The sequence below is a fragment of the Hemicordylus capensis genome, chromosome 1 (assembly GCF_027244095.1).
Source record: "Hemicordylus capensis ecotype Gifberg chromosome 1, rHemCap1.1.pri, whole genome shotgun sequence".
Taxonomy (NCBI): domain Eukaryota; kingdom Metazoa; phylum Chordata; class Lepidosauria; order Squamata; family Cordylidae; genus Hemicordylus; species Hemicordylus capensis.
Genome location: NC_069657.1, coordinates 347,553,782 through 347,572,553, shown reverse-complemented (window position 1 = coordinate 347,572,553; position 18,772 = coordinate 347,553,782). Strand labels below are relative to the sequence as shown.

The 18,772-nt window shown below is 42.8% G+C and overlaps 1 protein-coding gene across 25 annotated transcripts in view; it reads left to right on the top strand.

Annotated features, from left to right (window-relative positions):
• The window catches only part of EPB41L2 (erythrocyte membrane protein band 4.1 like 2), a 205,544-nt gene that overhangs the window by 52,678 nt on the left and 134,094 nt on the right, over window positions 1–18,772 (top strand). For 24 of the 25 annotated variants that reach the window (XM_053286906.1, XM_053286887.1, XM_053286894.1 and 21 more), the window contains exon 2: window positions 14,330–14,807. In XM_053286906.1, the coding sequence (XP_053142881.1) occupies window positions 14,343–14,807 (465 nt within the window). In that variant the 5' untranslated portion in view covers window positions 14,330–14,342. Of the gene's footprint in view, window positions 1–9,362; window positions 9,585–14,329; window positions 14,808–18,772 lie in introns of those variants that run through there. The other variant, XM_053286903.1, reaches the window with a different exon arrangement.

The following is an 18,772-nucleotide window of genomic DNA, read 5'->3' as shown; positions in this document are numbered from 1 at the left end:
ATTAGGCATGAGGGAAATACTAAAAGCAAATGGAGTCTATTAGTCATTTCTCACCTATTTCTGAGTCTGACCAAAATCTGTCTCTTCAGCTTGCTTTCTACATTCTCAGTTTTGTCAGTTGTTTCCTGAAATGTGTTTTGCAGGTCTACTGCATTGTAGGGATGTGTAAACAGGTTTGACCCTGAACCTGTTCAGGGTCAAACTGGTGTTGGTGGAACCGACACCCCCCCCCCCCCCGACGGTTCGGGAGGTTTGCAATTTTTTAAAAATTTAATTTTTTTATTATCTTCTCCACTTCGGGGGTGTTCGTTGGCGTGGCTGGGGGGTCCGCGGAGGTTCCCCCTCCCCCACTGGCCTCATTTATCACCACTGTGGCCCATATAATCCTCTTCTTGGCCCATTTGGGCTCCTGTAAGTTGGTGCGGCTAAAGGTAAAAAAGACTTTAAAAATCTTGGCAACTTCCCCGGACTGAACCAGCGGGGGAGTAGTGGTGGTGGTTTCCTAAAGTGTGCTGTACTGAATTGGTCCATTCAGGTTCGTCTGGTGCAGATTCGAACCGAACTAGGCCAGCCGGTTCCATGCACATCCCTACTGTATTTGCAGGGTGGAGGACAAGGGAGAGGGAAGAAAGGAAACTTTACACAGGGGACCCTGTGTGTCCCCCTTGGGGGGTTGCCCTACTCTCCCATCCCCTAATTTCCAGCATGGAGCTTACAAAAACCAGCCCCCATGGATTCAGAAAGCGAGTCTGATTCCACAGCAGGACTAGCTTTTACAAGCTACATCCTGGATATTGGGGGATAGGGACGTGCAATTATTTGCTTTGAGTTTCTTAAAACAAACATTTGTCTTATAACTGATTTTATTTTGGTGTTCTGTGTGATCTTCTGTGTGAGCTGTGTTTTAAAAATTGTATGCTGCCTTGAGATTCTTGTCGCTGATGGGCAAGTTATAAGCTTATTAAATAAATAACGAATCCTCTAAAAGCTTAAATATAATCCCCTCCAAACAAATGTTTCTCTGTAGAGCTTTTTTCTCATGAATGGTCTTCTGACTTGGTTTGTAGAATAGATAACTGGAAAACAGAGCTATTTCTTTGACCCGTGTGCATTTTTTGGCTGTTGGAATGAAGCAAGTTGGAACTAAGCTCTGTTTTTCCACTGGACTTGCCTTTTCTCCAGAAAAATTGGGGATTGGGTGGGGCCGGTCTTGTTTATTAAGCTGAACAAAGCAACTGCTGGATTTTCACCAGCTACATCACTTTTAGAGACAAGGAGTTGCATAGAAGTGGTTGCATAGAACATAACCGTGTTGCATAGAACATAACAACCTTTACATGTATGTACATTTGGGCTGACTTCTAGATAGCTGTTGTAGACTTAAGTTGCAGATCAATATAAAAACAGTGGTTTAATATGTAAAAGCATTCGAGTTTCAAGTTTGACAGGCAGGTGAAAGGGTAATGGGGTGTCTGTCTATCTGTCTATCTATCTGTCTATCTATCTAAAACCTTTTTTTGGATATAAGGATACTCTTAATTACAGGCCAATGCCAGTCCTTGGACCACACCAAAGATTCAACAGTTAACTTGTGCTATGAGTGAATATTGAATCAATAATTTAGAAACTGTTGTATAATGAACAGAATGGGTATTAACTCTTGGGTGTTCTGTCACTTAATTTTGCAAGGAATTGTATTTGTATGATGATTATAACTTTCACATTACCCACCCTTGGTAACATGCACTGCACTTCTAATATGATAAACACTAGGGCTCTGTGCGTCAGTAAAAGTGAGAATTCTGTTTTGGAATTCCTAGCACCCACCACAGTGCCTCACGGGGCAACTGCCCCAGGGTAGGAGGGAGGTGGTGGTGGATTTCTAAAAGCACCTAGCGCTGGTGTGGGGAGAGCTTAGCATCTTCAGCACTGCTGGGAAATGTGCAGGGGGTGGGTGAGGAGTTCTGAAGGGAAAGCAGGGTATTTGTGTGGGGCATTTGGGAGACACAGGGATGCTTGGGTTCTTCCCAAGCTTCTCTGATATGGAGAAGCCCACAGCCCATTGAGATAATCAGGAAAGGCCCATCTGCAATTACCAACGGTTCATCTGGTGGCTACTCAGGAGCGGGGCTTTTCTTTTGCCAGCTTGAGACTTTGGAATGTGCTCCCTGCTGAAATAAGAGCCTCCCCATCTCTGACACCTATTAAAAAGACTTAAGACGCATTTATTCACCCAAATTCTTTAACTAGAATTGTGGTTTTACATTATTTTAATGTGAATTTAATTTATTCTGTGTGTGTTGTAAACCACCCAGAGACATGAGTTTGGGGTGTGTAGAAATATAAACAAACAAATAATAGATATAACACATCTAATTGCAGATAGCCACTAACTTTTAAAGTCTAAACAAAAATTTAATGATTTTAAGGAATCATCTGAATATTTTTCCCCCATTGTAAAACATTTGTGGCTATATCTAATTTTTATTACAGTAATAAACAAAACTTAGCTGCTATTTAAAATGTTTAAAGGACTTACAGTTTATACCAATCAGGCATCTTGTTTTTCCTTTGCTTTTATGCTGTAGCTAATTGATTTAAATTTCAAACAGTTCTTTAAAAAAAATTCTGCTGCAGGGATACAATACTCTAATTACCAATCTATTTGCCAGTGGAAGGTAGTGGGAAATGTTTGTTTCTATAAAAATAGGAAATACTTGTACATTTATACTACATGCACACACTTGGTTATCAAATGAGATGACTGTGGCTGGCAAACAATAATGAAGCATCCAGATGCTTAAAGCTCTTTTCTGTCAAATGACTGTCACATCATTATAGAAGATCACAAACACTGTAATGAGTGCCACCATCTGGATAGTATGATGCTGTTTATGGCTTTTCCAGTTACAGCTGCAACTCTGTGCGGCTTTTGCCACTCAGACCCTGATTTTAGTGCATGTTGGACACATCTAACTGTATAGGATTTGGTCTGTAAAAACACTATGGTTTAAGAACACCCTTCTTCTTGAAGAATTAGGGGTAATTAGAAATACTGGTAGATTGTGCTCAGATGTTATGCTTAAGTAGCCAGTACACTTGATTGGAATATTTTTTGAATTGGTGGATGAAAAATTGCCATTGTTGTGATTGAGAATTGCTGAACTAAACATAAAATATCCTTTTGATGCAATTTATGGTATTGTCAACTTCCACAATTTTTTTGATCCTGTCCAGAAGCAGAATGTATCATTAGCCCCCCCCACCCGCCACCACCTTCCTCCAAATTGATCTGATCTTGACTGAACTTTCCTCTATTGAAAGTGGTGTAACCTGAATTTTAATCATTTATTTTTGGGAGAGTAGAGAAGCTTAAAATGATGAAAATCCATTCAAATTCTTATCTTTCCATGTTCCCTGGCTTACAGTATCAATGCTAAATTTGTTAATAATTTATAATGCCATATATTGTTTGTTTAGATAATTTCTGCACGGACCAGCATCCCCTAGCATTCTCTTTCTAGGGAACATTAGTTTCAGGGTTGTTGGCACAGAGGCAATAGTACTCAAAGTTCCTTTGAATGAGAACTTTGTTTTGCAATTTATTTAGAAGGTCAATTTAGTCCTCAACACTAAATTTCTAACTGCTAAGGGCTCTGATTGTGCAGTATGCACCTGTAAATAAATTCAGCTGAAATCATTGGGGCTTACTTTCAAGTAGGTATGTTTAGGCTTAGAATGTAGATTTGATAACTGACAGATAACAAATAGACATCATGTGTTCTTCAGCTACTTCCACTTTGCTTTTTTTGTTTGAGTTAATATTTGACTATTGGCCCTTGGCTGTCGGATCCCCAGATTCCTACTTCTAATTATTGTGTTCAGACTGGCCTTGGTTCAAGGTCAAGATGGGGCTGAAAGAGATTCCTGCCTGCAACCTTGGAGAAACTGCTGTCGGTCTGTGTAGACAGCTAGATGGACCAATGGTTTGACTCAGTATATGGCAGCTTCCTAGGTTCCAAATAAGTAATTTTATGTAGTAAGGATACCATATGCATAGTCAGGCCTTCCTTTCAAACTTTTTGTGGCAGCCACATCTGAAGAGATTAGTGGTTTTAAAAAACTGTTCCGTTTCTTGTCTCTCTTAGAACTAAATTAGTTGCAGAGAAGACGGGTGAAGTTTTGGCTGTTTGAGCAATGCCTTTAGCTCAAATTGCTCTAACTTGAGAACAAATGCGTTCCATTAGAACCATTTTCCTACAGGTTTTTGAAAGAGCTTTTACCTGCCAAATTTGCTCCTGTTGTGTTTTTCCTGTTGAAGAACAAGAGTCATTAGTAAAATGTGATTTGACTAGTCAGAGCTAAATGCTGACAGAGCATATATTAATGACATCTCTGCTTTAAATGAGCCAATTATTTTAAGATTAAGTAAGCAGTGCTTTATAGAATTGTATGCATTCTTGCAGCATATCTTTGTAAATGAGGAAAATATTTTGATATGCCATGCTGAAATATTATTCTGGATTCAAAGGTAATATTGAATCATGCATTATAATGTTTCTCCAAGTGGGATTATATGAATTAAAAAAGCAACCCACTCCCTCATTCTGTCATCCTGGAGATTTGTAGTTGCATTTCATGATCTGAAATTGACATAACTTCTAACGGTTCAACTTCTGGTAGCAAAACAATGAGATTATTTTAAAACGTCACCTCTTCTGATGAAAACTTTGGGGCTTCTTTCAATATTGGCCCAGGTTTAGTGTTGCAGGGTAAACATTCTTGTATTGAGCCCTGCCGAAGAATCTGACCATATCGATTGTGGAGTCCCTCGCTGAGCTGAAGGACTTGGTCTTGGAGTTGGGATTCTCCTAGGCTTGTGGTGGTGTGGGACTTCAGTGTTCACTTTGGGACCAATTTGTCCAGGGCTGTTCAGGAGTTCATAGCAGCCATGACAACTATGGGCCTATCCCAAGTAGTCTTGGGACCAACACATGTTGCTGGTCACATGGTTAATCTGGTCTTTTACTCTGATCAGGGTGGTGTTCTGTGGATATGGATTCCTGTAAAAATCGCCCTGAGCAATTTTTGGAAGGGCGGTATATAAATCCAATAAAAATAAATAAAATTTCCCCCATTGTCATGGATGGGTCACCATCTGGTTAAGGTTGAATTCACAACCATGTCCCCCCTTAGCAGGATATGGGCATATTAGGATGGTCTGCCTGAGAAGGTTATTGGATCCAATAGGATTCCAAGAAGACTTGGAAGGACTTAATGTTGGCTGTGCCAGTGATCCTGTTGATACCCTGGAGAATTGGAACAGCAAATTCACTAGGGCGATAGACATGATTGCTCCTAAGCTTCCCCTCTGACTCACTTTGAAACTGGCCCCTTGGTATATGGAAGAGCTGTGGGGCCTGAAGCGGCAAGGTAGGTGACTGGAGCGCAAATGGAGAAAGACTTGACTCGAATCTGACAGATTACAACATAGAGCTCCTTTGAAGACCTATGCTCAGGCCATGTGTGGCAAAGAAGCGATTCTTTTATGCCTATATTGCATCTGCAAGCTCACATACTGAGGAGTTGTTCAGAGTTGTGAGAAGGCTAGTACATGCCCCTCCTCCCTTGAATTAGAATTTTGAACCATCGGTTACCTGCTGTGACACTTTTAATGAGTTCTCTCTGGATAAAATATCTCATATCTGGGCCGACTTAGACTCAGATGCCTCCATTACTGCAGTGTCTGATGTGGAGGTATCCAGCAACTCCTCTTATGTGGTTAGGCTGGATCCGTTTCAGTTTGTGACTCCTGATGTTGTGGATAAGCTGCTTGGAATGGTGCAGGCTACCTACCACCTGTTCTCTTGAACCTTGTACATAGTGGTTTATACTAACTGGCAGGGGTGTTGTAGAGGGCCTAGTAGAAATTATAAGTGAGGGAGGGTGTCAGGATCTAAGATTAGGACTGGGAGATGAGTGTTTAAAATATATAGATGTTAAAATAAACAATATGTTTGTGAACCTTTGATTTGTTTAAAATCCTTTGATTACCCTGCCACCACCAAATTAAATTCTAATTTGTGTTTCTAACACTAACGTTGGTATTTCATCCAAGTGGTAATGTGGGGAGAAGTAAGTAGATGCAGCTGAAACAGTGTTAAAGTTCCAAACCAAAGAAAATAGCTTTATTATTGTAAAATAGATTCAGTGGTTTCTTATTCACTACAACGTAGGGTCAAACATGTAGTGGTTTCTGAGACAAAGTAACAAGTTTAAAACTGGCAATGATTGATTGATTAAATGCCGTCAAGTCAGTGTCAACTCTTAGTGACCACGTAGATAGATTCTCTCCAGGATGATCTGTCTTCAACTTGGCCTTTAAGGTCTCCCAGTGGTGCCTTCATTGCTGTCGTAATTGAGTCCATCCACTTCGCTGCTGGTTTTCCTCTTCTTCTCTTTCCTTCAGCTTTTCCCAGCATTATGGATTTCTCAAGGGAGATACATTTGCATAATGTGTCTGAAATATGATTGTTTGAGCCTGGTCAAATTCCTTGTCATGGGATGTGGTGATGGCCACCAGCTTGGATGGCTTAGAAAAGGGTTTAGACAGATTCATGGAGGACAGGTCTATTAATGACTACTTAGTCTGATGGCTGTGTGCCATCTCCAGCCTCAGAGACATGATGCCTCTCAATTTCAGTTGCAGGGGAGCAACAGCAGGAGAACATAGGAAGCTGCCATATACTGAGTCAGATCATTGGTCTATCTAGCTCAGTATTGTCTTCACAGATTGGCAGCGGATTCTCCAAGGTTGCAGGCAGGAATCTCTCTCAGCCCTATCTTGGTTTGAGCGATAGAACCTCTTTTCGAGGTCCCAGAAAGAAACCTTCAAGGAAACGAGACAGAACGGGTGCCCTCATACTAGGGAATTGGAATGTTCCCCTCCTCGTAATCAGGTTAATAAACCTGTATGTCATTTATGCAATGCTCCTGCATAGGAATAGGGAGGGAAGACGCGACCAAGAGGTTCACGCAGATGAGACAGTAAATCTCTTCTGGAAAAGTTTGTATGGTTATGTGCAAAAAGACAAGAGTATCTCTTCTAAACAGCAATGGGACAAATTGTGGAAATGGACGTCGGATGTAACCCCCCCGATTACCTGATGTGCCTTGAAATCCCCCACCCCCAAGTTACATTACTACCTGCGTATACTTCATAACCTTGTGGGTTTCCAAATCCTTGTGTGTAAATCTTTGTAGATATATCATGTACAAACAACCACTTTGTATATAATTGTGCTTTGGCAACGTACTGTATGCTTTGGTAGTTTGTTGGTTCAATAAAAAAATCTTGTCCTATTAAAATAAAAATAAAAATCTTGTCCTATCTTGGAGAAGCCAGGGAGGGAACTTGGAACCTAGATGCTATTCCCAGAGCAGCTCCATCCCCTGAGGGGAATATCTTACAGTGCTCACACATCAAGTCTCCCATTCATATGCAACCAGGGCAGACCCTGCTTAGCTAAGGGGACAAGTCATGCTTGCTACCACAAGACCAGCATGCACATACGTCTTGCCTGTGGGCTTCCCAGAGGCATCTGGTAAGCCCCTGTGTGAAACAGGATGCTCGACTAGATGAGCCTTACGCCTGATCCAGCAGGGCGGGCTGTTCTTATGTTATGTTCTTATGTTGATCCTAAAAGGCAGAAGATATCCACCACTTCAATGTCTGCATTATCAATTCTGAGGCTGGTTGCTGTACCAGTTGTCATCAGTTTAATCTTTTTTGCGTTTAGTCCCATTTTTTCACTGTGCTCATTGACTTTCATTACTAGAGCTTGCAGATCATCCACATTCTCAGCTATCAGAGTTGTGTCATCAGCATAGCGCAGGTTATTGATGTTTCTTCCTGCAACTTTAAAACCATGCTCATCTTCTTCCAATCCAGCTTCTCTCAGTAGATGTTCAGCATATAAATTGAATAAATAAGGAGAAAGTATACAGCCTTGTCTTACTCCTTTGCCGATCTAGAACCAGTCTGTGTCGTCATGTTCTGTCTGGACTCTTGTTCCTCAGCCTTTTCTGAAACCAGCTTGAACATCTGGCATTTCCCTCTCTTATTTGCATTCAATGATTCTGAGCATTATTTTGTTATCATTTGAAATATATTTTGCAATGGTGTACATTAATCTGTACATTACATTAATCTATGTATTTCAAACTTGTATTCAAGCTCAGGTACTTGTATAAGATTTTGTCAGTATATCAAGAAAGGCTTTACTTTCACTGAGGTGACTGTTTAGAAATCACAAGCTTCTTTTTGACTTTCAACCCCTTTACTGGGATACAACCCTCCTGACTCTATATCCTGTGTAGGGATGTGCATGAAAAATTATCGGCACAGCGGGGGTAGGGCTTTAAGGGTGGGGGAGAGTGTACTTACCCTCCCCGCCGCGTTTCCCCCGCCAGCGCTCTCCAAATTTTAAGCCCCTCGGGGCGGCAGCGTTCCTCCCTGCCGCCCCGTTCCCCCCCCGTTGGCCGTAAGTGGCCGTAAGTCCCGAGCGCGCGCGCGCCCACCCACGCACGATGGGCGCACACGCGCTCGGGACTTACGGCCACTTACGGCCGACGGGGGGAACAGGGCGGCAGGGAGGAACGCTGCCGCCCCGAGGGGCTTAAAATTTGGAGAGCGCTGGCGGGGGGGGGAGTACACTCTCCCCCGCCCTTAAAGCCCTACCCCTGCCGGCGCCGAATCACCAAAACAGCCCCCACACCCGAAACGTTTCGGAGGCCTTTACAATGGCCTCCAAAACGTTTCGGGCACAAGCCTAATCCTGTGTAATCAACCATACACACCATCATTTACATCTGATAGTCAAGCTTGCTCTATAGAGGTCATGTCTGATGTGTAAAACCTACCCACCAACCTCCCAGTTCCACCCTCAGCCCACCCAGTTCCTGCCTTTGAGACCCTAACCAGAGATCCTCTCTCTAGCCCTAACCGTCCCTATCATTGGCTCTTCCAAGCCCTATCTGAACTGTCGGTTAACTCCAACTGAATGTTATAGTCACCTGTTCACTCAGTTCCAAGACCCCTCCCTTAGGAATTTTCTCCAGAGGAGGTTCCTAAATTTAAATTCCTCTTGACTGACAGTATTTACTAGCCATTCACCACTTAGGGCAGGATGCCTTCCTGTCTTAAGCAGGCAATCGTTAGACCTCTCTTAAGAAACCTGCATTTGATCTCTCAGAGTTAAGCAGCTATAGGGCTGTCTCCAACCTTCTGTGGTTGGGCAACGTATTTGAGAGGGTGGTGGCCTCTCAGCTCCAGACAGTCTTGATGGGAACTGATTATCTAGACCCATTTCAAACTGTCTTTTGGGTGTGCTATGGGGTGGAGACTGCCTTGGTAAATCAGGAGATTTGGTGCAGAATATTATCAGTATGCTGATGACACCCAAATCTATTTTTCAATGTCAAGATCAACTGAAGAAGGCATAACCTCCCAAAATGCCTGCCTGGAGGCGGTGATGAGCTAGATGAGAGATAACAAACTGAGACTTAATCCAGATAAGATGGAGGTAATTATTGTGCAAGGTTGGAACTCGGGAGACTGTTTTGATCTACCAGTTCTGGATGTGGGTCACACTTCCCCAGAAGGAACAGATATGCAGTCTGGGGGTGTTTCTGTATCCAAACATCTCTCTAGCATTTCTGGTTGAGGAGGTGGCTAGAGGTGCTTTCTGTCAGCTTCACCTGATACTCCAGCTGTGTTCGTTTTTTGAGATAAATGATCTCAGAACAGTACATATGCTGGTGACCTTCAGATTTGAGCTCTAATGCAATGCGCTCTATGTGGAGTTGCCTTTGTATGTAGTCTGGAAACTGCAGTTGGTACAGAATGCGACAGCCAGGTTGGTCTCGAGGTCATCTTGGAGAGGCCACACTATTCTTGTACTAAAAGAGCTACATTGGCTCCCGATCAGTTTCTGGGCAAAATACAAGGTGCTGTTTATAACCTATAAAGCCTTAAACAGCTTAGGCCCCGAGTACTTAAGAGAGCGTTTTCTTCACCATGAGCCCCACTGCCCATTGAGATAATCCAGAGAAGTTTGTCTGCAGTTACCAAGAGCTTGTCTGGTGGCTACACAGGGACGGGCCTTTTCTGTTGCTCCTCTGAGACTCTGGAATGTACTCCCCACTGCAATAAGAGCCTCCCCATCTCTGACAATTTTTAAAAAGTCCCTAAAGACTCACTTTTTTCACCCAGGCATTTTAATTTAACTGTGGTTTTAAATTGTGATTTTTTAATCAATTTTTTTCAATACTGTTGTAAACTGCCCAGAGATGGAAATTTAGGGCAGTCTACAAAATTGAGAAATAAAATATATTGTCCGAAAGGATTTTTCCAAAGATGACAAATGAACAAGATGGTGGCTAATGGGTTTCAGTGTCGGAAGGGGCGGGCTCTTGTCTTCATATTGTAGAAAAGGAGATGCAGAGCTAGATGGACCTTTAGCCTGATCCAACAGGACTCTTAATGTTTTGCAGAAGGTATGTGGCTGCCACTCAGAACAGCAGTCCCATATAATCATGATGTTTCTGTGCTGTTGAATTCATAATAGAAAACATATGTTGTGATGACATTGCATTCAGTTTTCCGGCCCCTGACGATGAAGTGGTGCAGCGACAGGGAACCATGTGGACAATGTCATGCTGTCACATGTTTCTTATTTCTAGACATTACTGGGCAGTGCAAATGAGATAGATACAGGGCTTTTGTTGAGGGGTAGCCCTCAAATCTGCTGTAATTCCAGCCTCAGTAACAGTAACCATATTTATGTTCAAACAAGATGAAAGGTAAGTTAGGTTGCCTTGGAAGAGGAAACTAAACACACTTGAAAAAAATAATGACCCACACATTATACTGGGGGAGGTAAATTAGGCAAATAAATTATTAGCTGAATGAAAGCTTATTGTGCCCAACAAACTGATCATTTTTTTCACATTTAATTTCACTTTAGTTATTAGAACAGCAAGGGATAAAGCTCCACATTTCCTGTACATATGCATTTTTATAGGATTGTGGGCTCAGGGTTTTTCCCCCTTAGCCAGTGATAAGCTAGTACAAGTGAATTTGATTCAATATATTCAACACACTTCCACAATCAGTGGAAGGTGGGGAGGGTGTAAATGGAAAAACCACTAGAGAGAAAAGAGTTTAGACATCTCCACCATATGGGAGTCATGCACTTTCACTACATTTTGCCATATACAATTCAGTTGCGGGTGCGGACACATTCCATATATAGCTTTCTTTCATGCAGTTTGATTAGTAGGAGAGGTATATAAGGATGTGCGAGCTGGCTCAGCTTGAAGGCTCACCCTAGAACTGAACTGAGGGGTGCTGGTCTGAGAGCTAGTCGAGCCAAGCTTGAGCCAGTTTAATGTAAAGAGGAATCTGGCAAAGATTCCCCAAAGGGTTAAATATGGTCTGTGTTGGGGGGGGCGGTGAGGGAGTAGGTAGCCTAGCCCTTTAAGTTTTTCTACATTTAAAAAATCAAGCCGTGGCAGCCCCGGAGATGGTTGTGGCAGGGGTTCCTTCTGCCCCCTGTCGGCCTGCCAAGTGACTGTGGCCTGTTTCGGGCCTTGTATGGGCAGCTCTCGTGGTGGGGATGATGGAGGCGCCAGCAGGGTCTCCTTCCATCCCCATCCCCCCACTACCTTTCCAAATGACCAGGTGGCTGTGCTGTCATCCATTTTGGGTGTGTGTGTGTGTGTGTGTGTGTGTGTGTGTGTGTGTGTGAGAGAGAGAGAGAGAGAGAGAGAGAGAGAGAGAAGAGGCCTGAAATGGGCCACACTGTGGCCGCCCAGTCATTTGGGAGCCCGGCGGGGGTGGTGGAGGAAGGAGCCCTGCCACCTCCATTGTCTCCGCTGGCGCAGCTGCCTGTATGAAGCCCGAAACTGGCTGCAGCATGGCCACTGGGTCACTTGGGAGGCCAGCGGGGCAGTGGAAGTAACGTCCACTGTCCCCGTGGCTGCTGCAGCTTGATTTTAAAGGTAAATATAACTTAAAGGGCAAGGCTATCTTTCCCCTCCCATTCCCATTCCAAGTATACCCATCAAACCCTTCGAGCTGGCTTGATGGCTGGGCTGGGCTGGGCTGGACCGGACCGGACCGAACCGGTCCTGGGCTCAATGAGACTGAGCTGCCTGGTGCAGCTCGAATCCAGACGAGATTCGAGCCAAACTGGTCAAATCGGTTCCGTGCGCATCCCTGGTATATAACCATGAAGGAAGATTGTGAGAGTTAATACCTTTAGCTTTTGCTAAAAGAAAGTATTGAAATAGTCTATGTATGGGTGCAATGATGCAGATTTGCTGTGTGAGTGACAAACACTCTGGAAGGGCCACTACCGTTGTCCAGAAGAGGGTCAGCTTGAGAGTTCTGTACAGTTTGCTCAAAAGTTTTTGTCTCTTTAGAGAAGTGCAGAATGCCAATAGCCACTGGTAAATGAATGTGGTACAGGCAAATGCTGCCACCACCTTTGCAAAAAAGAAAAAAGCTACCAGTTTGGATGAGCAGGCTTTTAATAACAACAATAATGTTAACATTCTGCAGTGGTGACCAAGAAATGTGTTACTGGAAGGCAACTTTCATTTAAATAGCAAGGCCTGCAGGCGTGAATTTATAGTTGTAAGTAGATTTTTCAGAACTAAAAGAAGTAAGTGTTTTTGGCATTGAGGGAGGATTTTCTTGTAAGGTAGATCTGGATTAAGAAAATTTATAGCAGTGAGTCATACTAGGCTTCTGAAATTTGCAGGTGCACTTAATAAACACTGGCAATCTTTTCCATAGGTAATACTTTAAATATCTTTTCAGAAATATGGAGATTTCTCAGCAAGTTAAAGTATCAGTCTCATGTTACGTTGGTCAGGCCATGGTTACGCATACCTTGGTTAGATCAAGTTTGGATTACTTGTTAGAGGTACTTTCTATGTATGCAGAAATAGCTAAGTGTGTGAGTTAAAAGGGATCTGGAAAGAGAATAGCCTATTGCAGACTGAGCATGCTCAGTGGTTCCCAGAAGCCTTAGAATGTTGAGGTGGAGTAGGGGGGCCAACAGCAGAAAGTGGTGTGAGGGGAGGCAATATTGGCTTGCTAGAACCTTTAATATCATGCAGTATTCTGGGAATGTGCATTAGGGTTGAGGAGATGCAACCATTTTTTTGCAATTTCCATTTGATGTTTCCCTCTCATATCCAGTACTGAAGTGAAATGTCACCCTAAAATAAGGTAGTAATATTTTACCTATTCACGACTCCCTAGCAATGTTCCCTTTATTTTTTTCATCTGTGTGCAGAATGATTTTTGTTCTGAGATGGCAGTATCAAGCCAATATTTGTGCTTGTATATTCAGAGTGAGGCCTTCCTGAATTAACTTGGTCTAAAATTAACTGAGCAGACATTTAAAAAACCTTGTGAGCACGTGTACATTTTGGAGGAAACACTGTTCCCTAGCTATGGAGAATTGTGTTGTATGCATCTGTCTTCTGACTTACGAAACAGCTGCCCAGCAAGGATCTATGTTCAGCAGCTTCCAGGACTTATGGGATGCTGAGGGTGTTGGGAGGAGAAAGGGAAAATGGAGGGAAGAACTGGCTTCCTTGAGTCCTGGAGGGAGGGAGGACTAAAGGGATAAGGCTTACATGGCTATGTATGTGAACTTAAAACCTTCCTTTCCTCATTAATAGGGTTAGAAACAAATGTGCAAATCATGTTCAGCAAAGCCTGAGTTCTTGTCTTCTAGATTCTAGAAGCCCTTTTGATTTTTACTTTCCTTGAGCCCTGGAATTTTATAAATGTTTCAAAGTCACAGTTGATCTGAATTGAACCTGCATGGGACTAGAAATGTTTGAGGCAATTGATTGTACAGGCTTCAGCAAATTTGATCTGGTGCTTTTTTATTTATTAGGAGTATTTATGTTCTGTCTTTCTAATTCAGAACTGAGCCGCTCAAGGTGGCTTAAGTATTTTTAAAAAAAGAATCTAGAAGACAAGAATGCAGGCTTTGTGGCCATGATTTGCACATTTGTTTCTAACCCTATTAATGTGTTAGAAACACATTCTTGTGGAATAGAAACACTGAATACATTCTGCATCTTACTAAGAGAGATAGTAAATTGAACTATTTCAAATGTTTGTGGGCAGCACTACATAAGACAGTCCTTTTATGGGGAGTTAGGTAGTTTGGCTAAGATATGAAAAAACTGGCCAGTGGTCATTTTAAAAATGTTTTTAAAATCAATAATATATATATTTCAGCATATCTGTGACCATGACGACTGAAGTTGGTTCAGAAACGGAAGTAAAGGAATCAGAGAAGCTGGGAACAAACGTAACAAAGGAGCATACTGGGGATGCAGCAGAGAGCCAAAAAGAACAGGCATCTGAACTAGAAGAAGGTTCGCCTACCCACCAGACTCCAGCTAGCCAAAGTAGCCCTAATAGATCAAAGAAAGAAAAAGATTCATTGGAAGGAAAGGGTATTTCTCGCTTTATCCCTCCCTGGCTTAAGAAACAAAAATCCTACACCTTGGCAGAGCCCGAGCCCAAAGACAAAGCTAAGGTGAAAAAGCCAACAGCATCAGAAGCAGAGGCAACTGAGGAGAATGAATGTAGTCTTCTAGAAGAAGCAGCTCAGCAGAAGGGAAAATTGGAAGACATTGCTGAGAATCAGCAAGAAGCTAAAGCAGAAGACAAAGAAGAGGAAGAACATTCTGTTAGTAGTGCTGAAACACAGGTATATTTGAAAAGAAAAATGAATAACTGAAAATATGGTCATAGAGCATTTGTAATGGTATCAGTGATAGGTGATAAAGCTACTGCTAATTCAGTTATTCTGTCTGCATATTACTGCTAATCTGTCACTGGTGGTGAGGCAGGTGTATTCTCACTGAATCAAGTCAGAATCAAGTGTGTTAAACATGATGCACTGATCCTACCATGAGAGGTGAAAATAGTAGTGGGGTGGAGTAGGAAATTTGATCTCCTGTTGCAAGTAACAATCCTATCCAGTAGAGTTTGCATGGAAGATGAGTTGGTGGCTCTTCTTCTTTCTTGCAATATGTATGTGCCAGATGACTGACAGGATGGGATGTGTGTACATGTGCAAGTAGTCTAGGAAAAACATATTTCTTGTTTTTTTAAACATGATCTAAAGACTGTAACTTTTGTTTTTACCTTCCAGATCCATTGGGCATTTCAAACACAATATGCTATTTGTCTACCCATGAAAGGTTTTTTAAAAAAATCCTCTCTCCACTTCCCCCTGCCCCAAGCTCTGGCAAGTAGAACTGGGGCTGCAAACAGGAATATGGGGACTTGGCTCCTTTTCTAGTCCTGGCTGTCATTCCTGTTTTAACATGTTAGGTTATATATTTAGAAGAAATATGCCCACGAGCTGTAATCTTAGGACATAACTTGCCTTACTAGTTTTCTTAGAACAGTCTTGCAAATAAACTCAAAAAATTTCCAAGACTGCCTGCCTACATGTGGATTTAAAAAGACTTTTTGAAATCCTGTAATATTCCACTGTTTGAACATACACAGTATTACTGTTCTAGAATTATAGAATTTTATAAAAGGAAAACCAGAGTGGAATATGACAACTTCAAAGAAGCAATCCACCTCTCCACTGAAGGCTTAATCTGAGTGAGCCCAAGTACCTGTTTTCACTGCCAGAGCAGAAGCCAACATGTTAAAGAGCTCTGAGCACATGCAGACTGCCTTTTCTGTTAAGTATTTCTAATTGGTCCTTCCAGACCTGGAATATGAAGGGTTGGGAGTGTCATGAAAACACACACAATTGCAGCTAAATAAGGGAGAGATAGGAACACAGGAAGCTGCCATATACTGAGTCAGACCATAGGTCCATCTTGCTCAGTATTGTCTACACAGACTGGTAGCGGCTTTTCCAAGGTTCCCAGCAGGAATCTATTAGCTGTGTCTTGGAGATGCCTGGGAAGGAACTTGGAACCTAGATATTCTTCCCATAGCGGCTCCATCCCCTAAGGGGAATATCTTACAGTGCTCATACTTTTAGTCTCCCTTTCATATGTAACCAGGGCAGACCCTGCTTAGCTAAGGGGACAAGTCATGCTTGCTACAACAAGACCAGCTATCTGTCCTTCTTGTCCTTTCAGTACCCCAGGTATGTGGCGTGGAAATTTTTCCATATAAAATCTTCTCATGCTTTATTTTTCCATGGAAAATTTCCCCCTTATAAAATTTCTGCTTGGCTACTTGAAAAAACATTTGAGATTCAGTGAGGGGAAATCAATGTGGCTGGAGTGTCCTTTTTTTTAAAAAAAACAAGTCACACAGTATAAATAGGTCAAACAATCTATTGAAGGCATTTGTATAGTAATTTGAGAAATTTATGCACATTTTATGCGAACAAGGGGGATGTTTGCATGGGAATTTTTTTACGGAAAATCCACATCTCTGTAGAAACCCATCAAGGGCTTGGTTTCTGCAAGTTGAACAACTGTGCTGAATGCCAGAGCTAACCTAGTTATTAACTTGAAATAAGAGGTTCGTGGAGCATTGTGAAAATGTTTCCCCCCATCACTGAATAAGCAGCCTACACACTCGGATCAGGAAGCACGTCAAAGTCCAGACAAACTGTATATAAAATTCTAGTTTCCCTAGCAGCTGCTCTGTTTACAAGGGTAATTTACCTTGGGACTTTCACAGGTTTCAAGTTATTCAGGAAACATTAAATAAAAGGTGATAAAATCAGATCAGTCTTGTTCTTAATTATTGTGAATATTGTTTTGAATGCTATATTGTGGGGAACGGTTTGTTATAGGTGGTTGTTAATTGTTAGTAACAAAACAACTGGAAGGATCCATTTGTAAAATAAAGGAGGACCTTTGGTGGGAAAAGTAATGCACAAGGTAAACTGACTTGCTCAGTTATGAGCATCTATAATGGATTTGTTTAATGACTGCTCTTGTACTAGTGACCTATTGCAAATCAGAGACTCTAGTCTACCATTGCTGGTTCATCGATGTAGTCTCTGTGCTCAACACGATTGTGCTTTGCACCTGCACAGAGACCTCGCTGGAGTTTCTCCAAGCTGAAAGACTTCTCTCTGAAATGGGAGGTAGCCCCGCCCCCTCTGGTGCAGTATGCATGTGTCCCAGCAGTCCTCCTCAGTCTTTCTTTGTCCACCAACAGATTGACACATCCATGAGTTGCTCCGAGCTATTTTCAAACAAACAAACCACGAAAAGAACTCCTCCTTCTATTACCCTCTATTTTTACTTCTCTCCTTCTCTCCTTTGTTAAGTTTATCTACCTTTCCCTTTTGCATTTTTATTTCTTCCCCGCGGTCCACCCCACTGGCCTTTTGTTTTTCGCTTATGGCCAGTAAGGTTACTTTTAAGTTTTGTGTCCAGTGCAGGACTAAACACCCCTCCATTGACAGACACAGCCGTTGTTTATTTTGCCTCGGCAAGGCCCATAAGACTGAAGCTTGCTCCCACTGCACTAAATTCACCAAGCAAGCTAGAAAAAACAGTGCCTCATGCCTTCGTTGCTGGCTCTGGGAACAAGCACTTTAGTCTTCTCAGACGGCTCAAGCCCTTCCCACTACCCCGGGGATGCAGACTGCACTAAGCTCCCCGCAATGGGACTCGGGCATACAGTCTTTTTCTTTCTCTGTCTCTATTGGGGATGCGGCCGCTCCTACTCCACAGCAGCTTACAGAGCCTACAGCTCCTAAAATGGCCGCCTTTGCTGCCATCCCTGCTACGAGCTCCACTGCTCCTGACCTTTTGGGTTCGAGCTCTTCCTCTTCTCTGATAAAGAAGAAGAAAAAGAAGCTTCAGCATACGCTGGAACTTCCACCCATTAAGAAGCAGCTTGCAGCTCAGGAACCTGATTCTAGACCCAAAAAGAAACAGCATGTCGCCTTCTAGTCCAACCCATTACTGCATCAGTCGGAGTCGACTCTTGATACGAGCACATTTTGGTATGAAGGACAGGATGCTTACAAACCAGATTACGAACCTGATTTCGAGTCCGAATTCAAAGACCTTTATCCAAGACCTAGCTGATCTCCAGTCCGTTCACAGCCATCCACCTTCTATTCGACTACCCGTAAGCAACCAGCCTATGTGGACCGACACTACGTGGACTGGCAATATAGGCCTGCCTACTGTTCTTACCAACCAGAGCCCTCATACCACTACAGACAATGGGACTCCTATGATACTGACTGGCGACAGCCCCAGAGAGCGTTTTCCCAGGACAGGTCCCAGCTGAACTGGTAGGACTATGCTCTTAGCCAGAGAGACCGCTTTCGTCGTCGTCCTTGTCCCTCTGCTATGGTGCCCAGACGCCCTGATAGTGCAATCACTACCTTCTGCTACCAAACCCTCTTCTGCTACACAAATAACTTCCACTCTACCTCCACCCAGGGTACCTCCACCAAAGCAGCAGACCCAACCTCTTCAACAACTTGAGGACGTTACAGTAGACCTAACATTAGACCAAGAACCTCTGGGAAAATATGAGGACCCTGAGGACCCTTCGCCTAACTCTGACTTGTCTTCATTGGACTCTTACCTCTCCAGACCTCCTTTCCGACCAAAAACCAAGCTCTCCTTCAGAGGACTATAGACATGCAGACTACATCTCATGCATAGCCTTGTCCCTTGGGGTACAACTTTCACAACAGAATAAGTCGGATCCGGATCC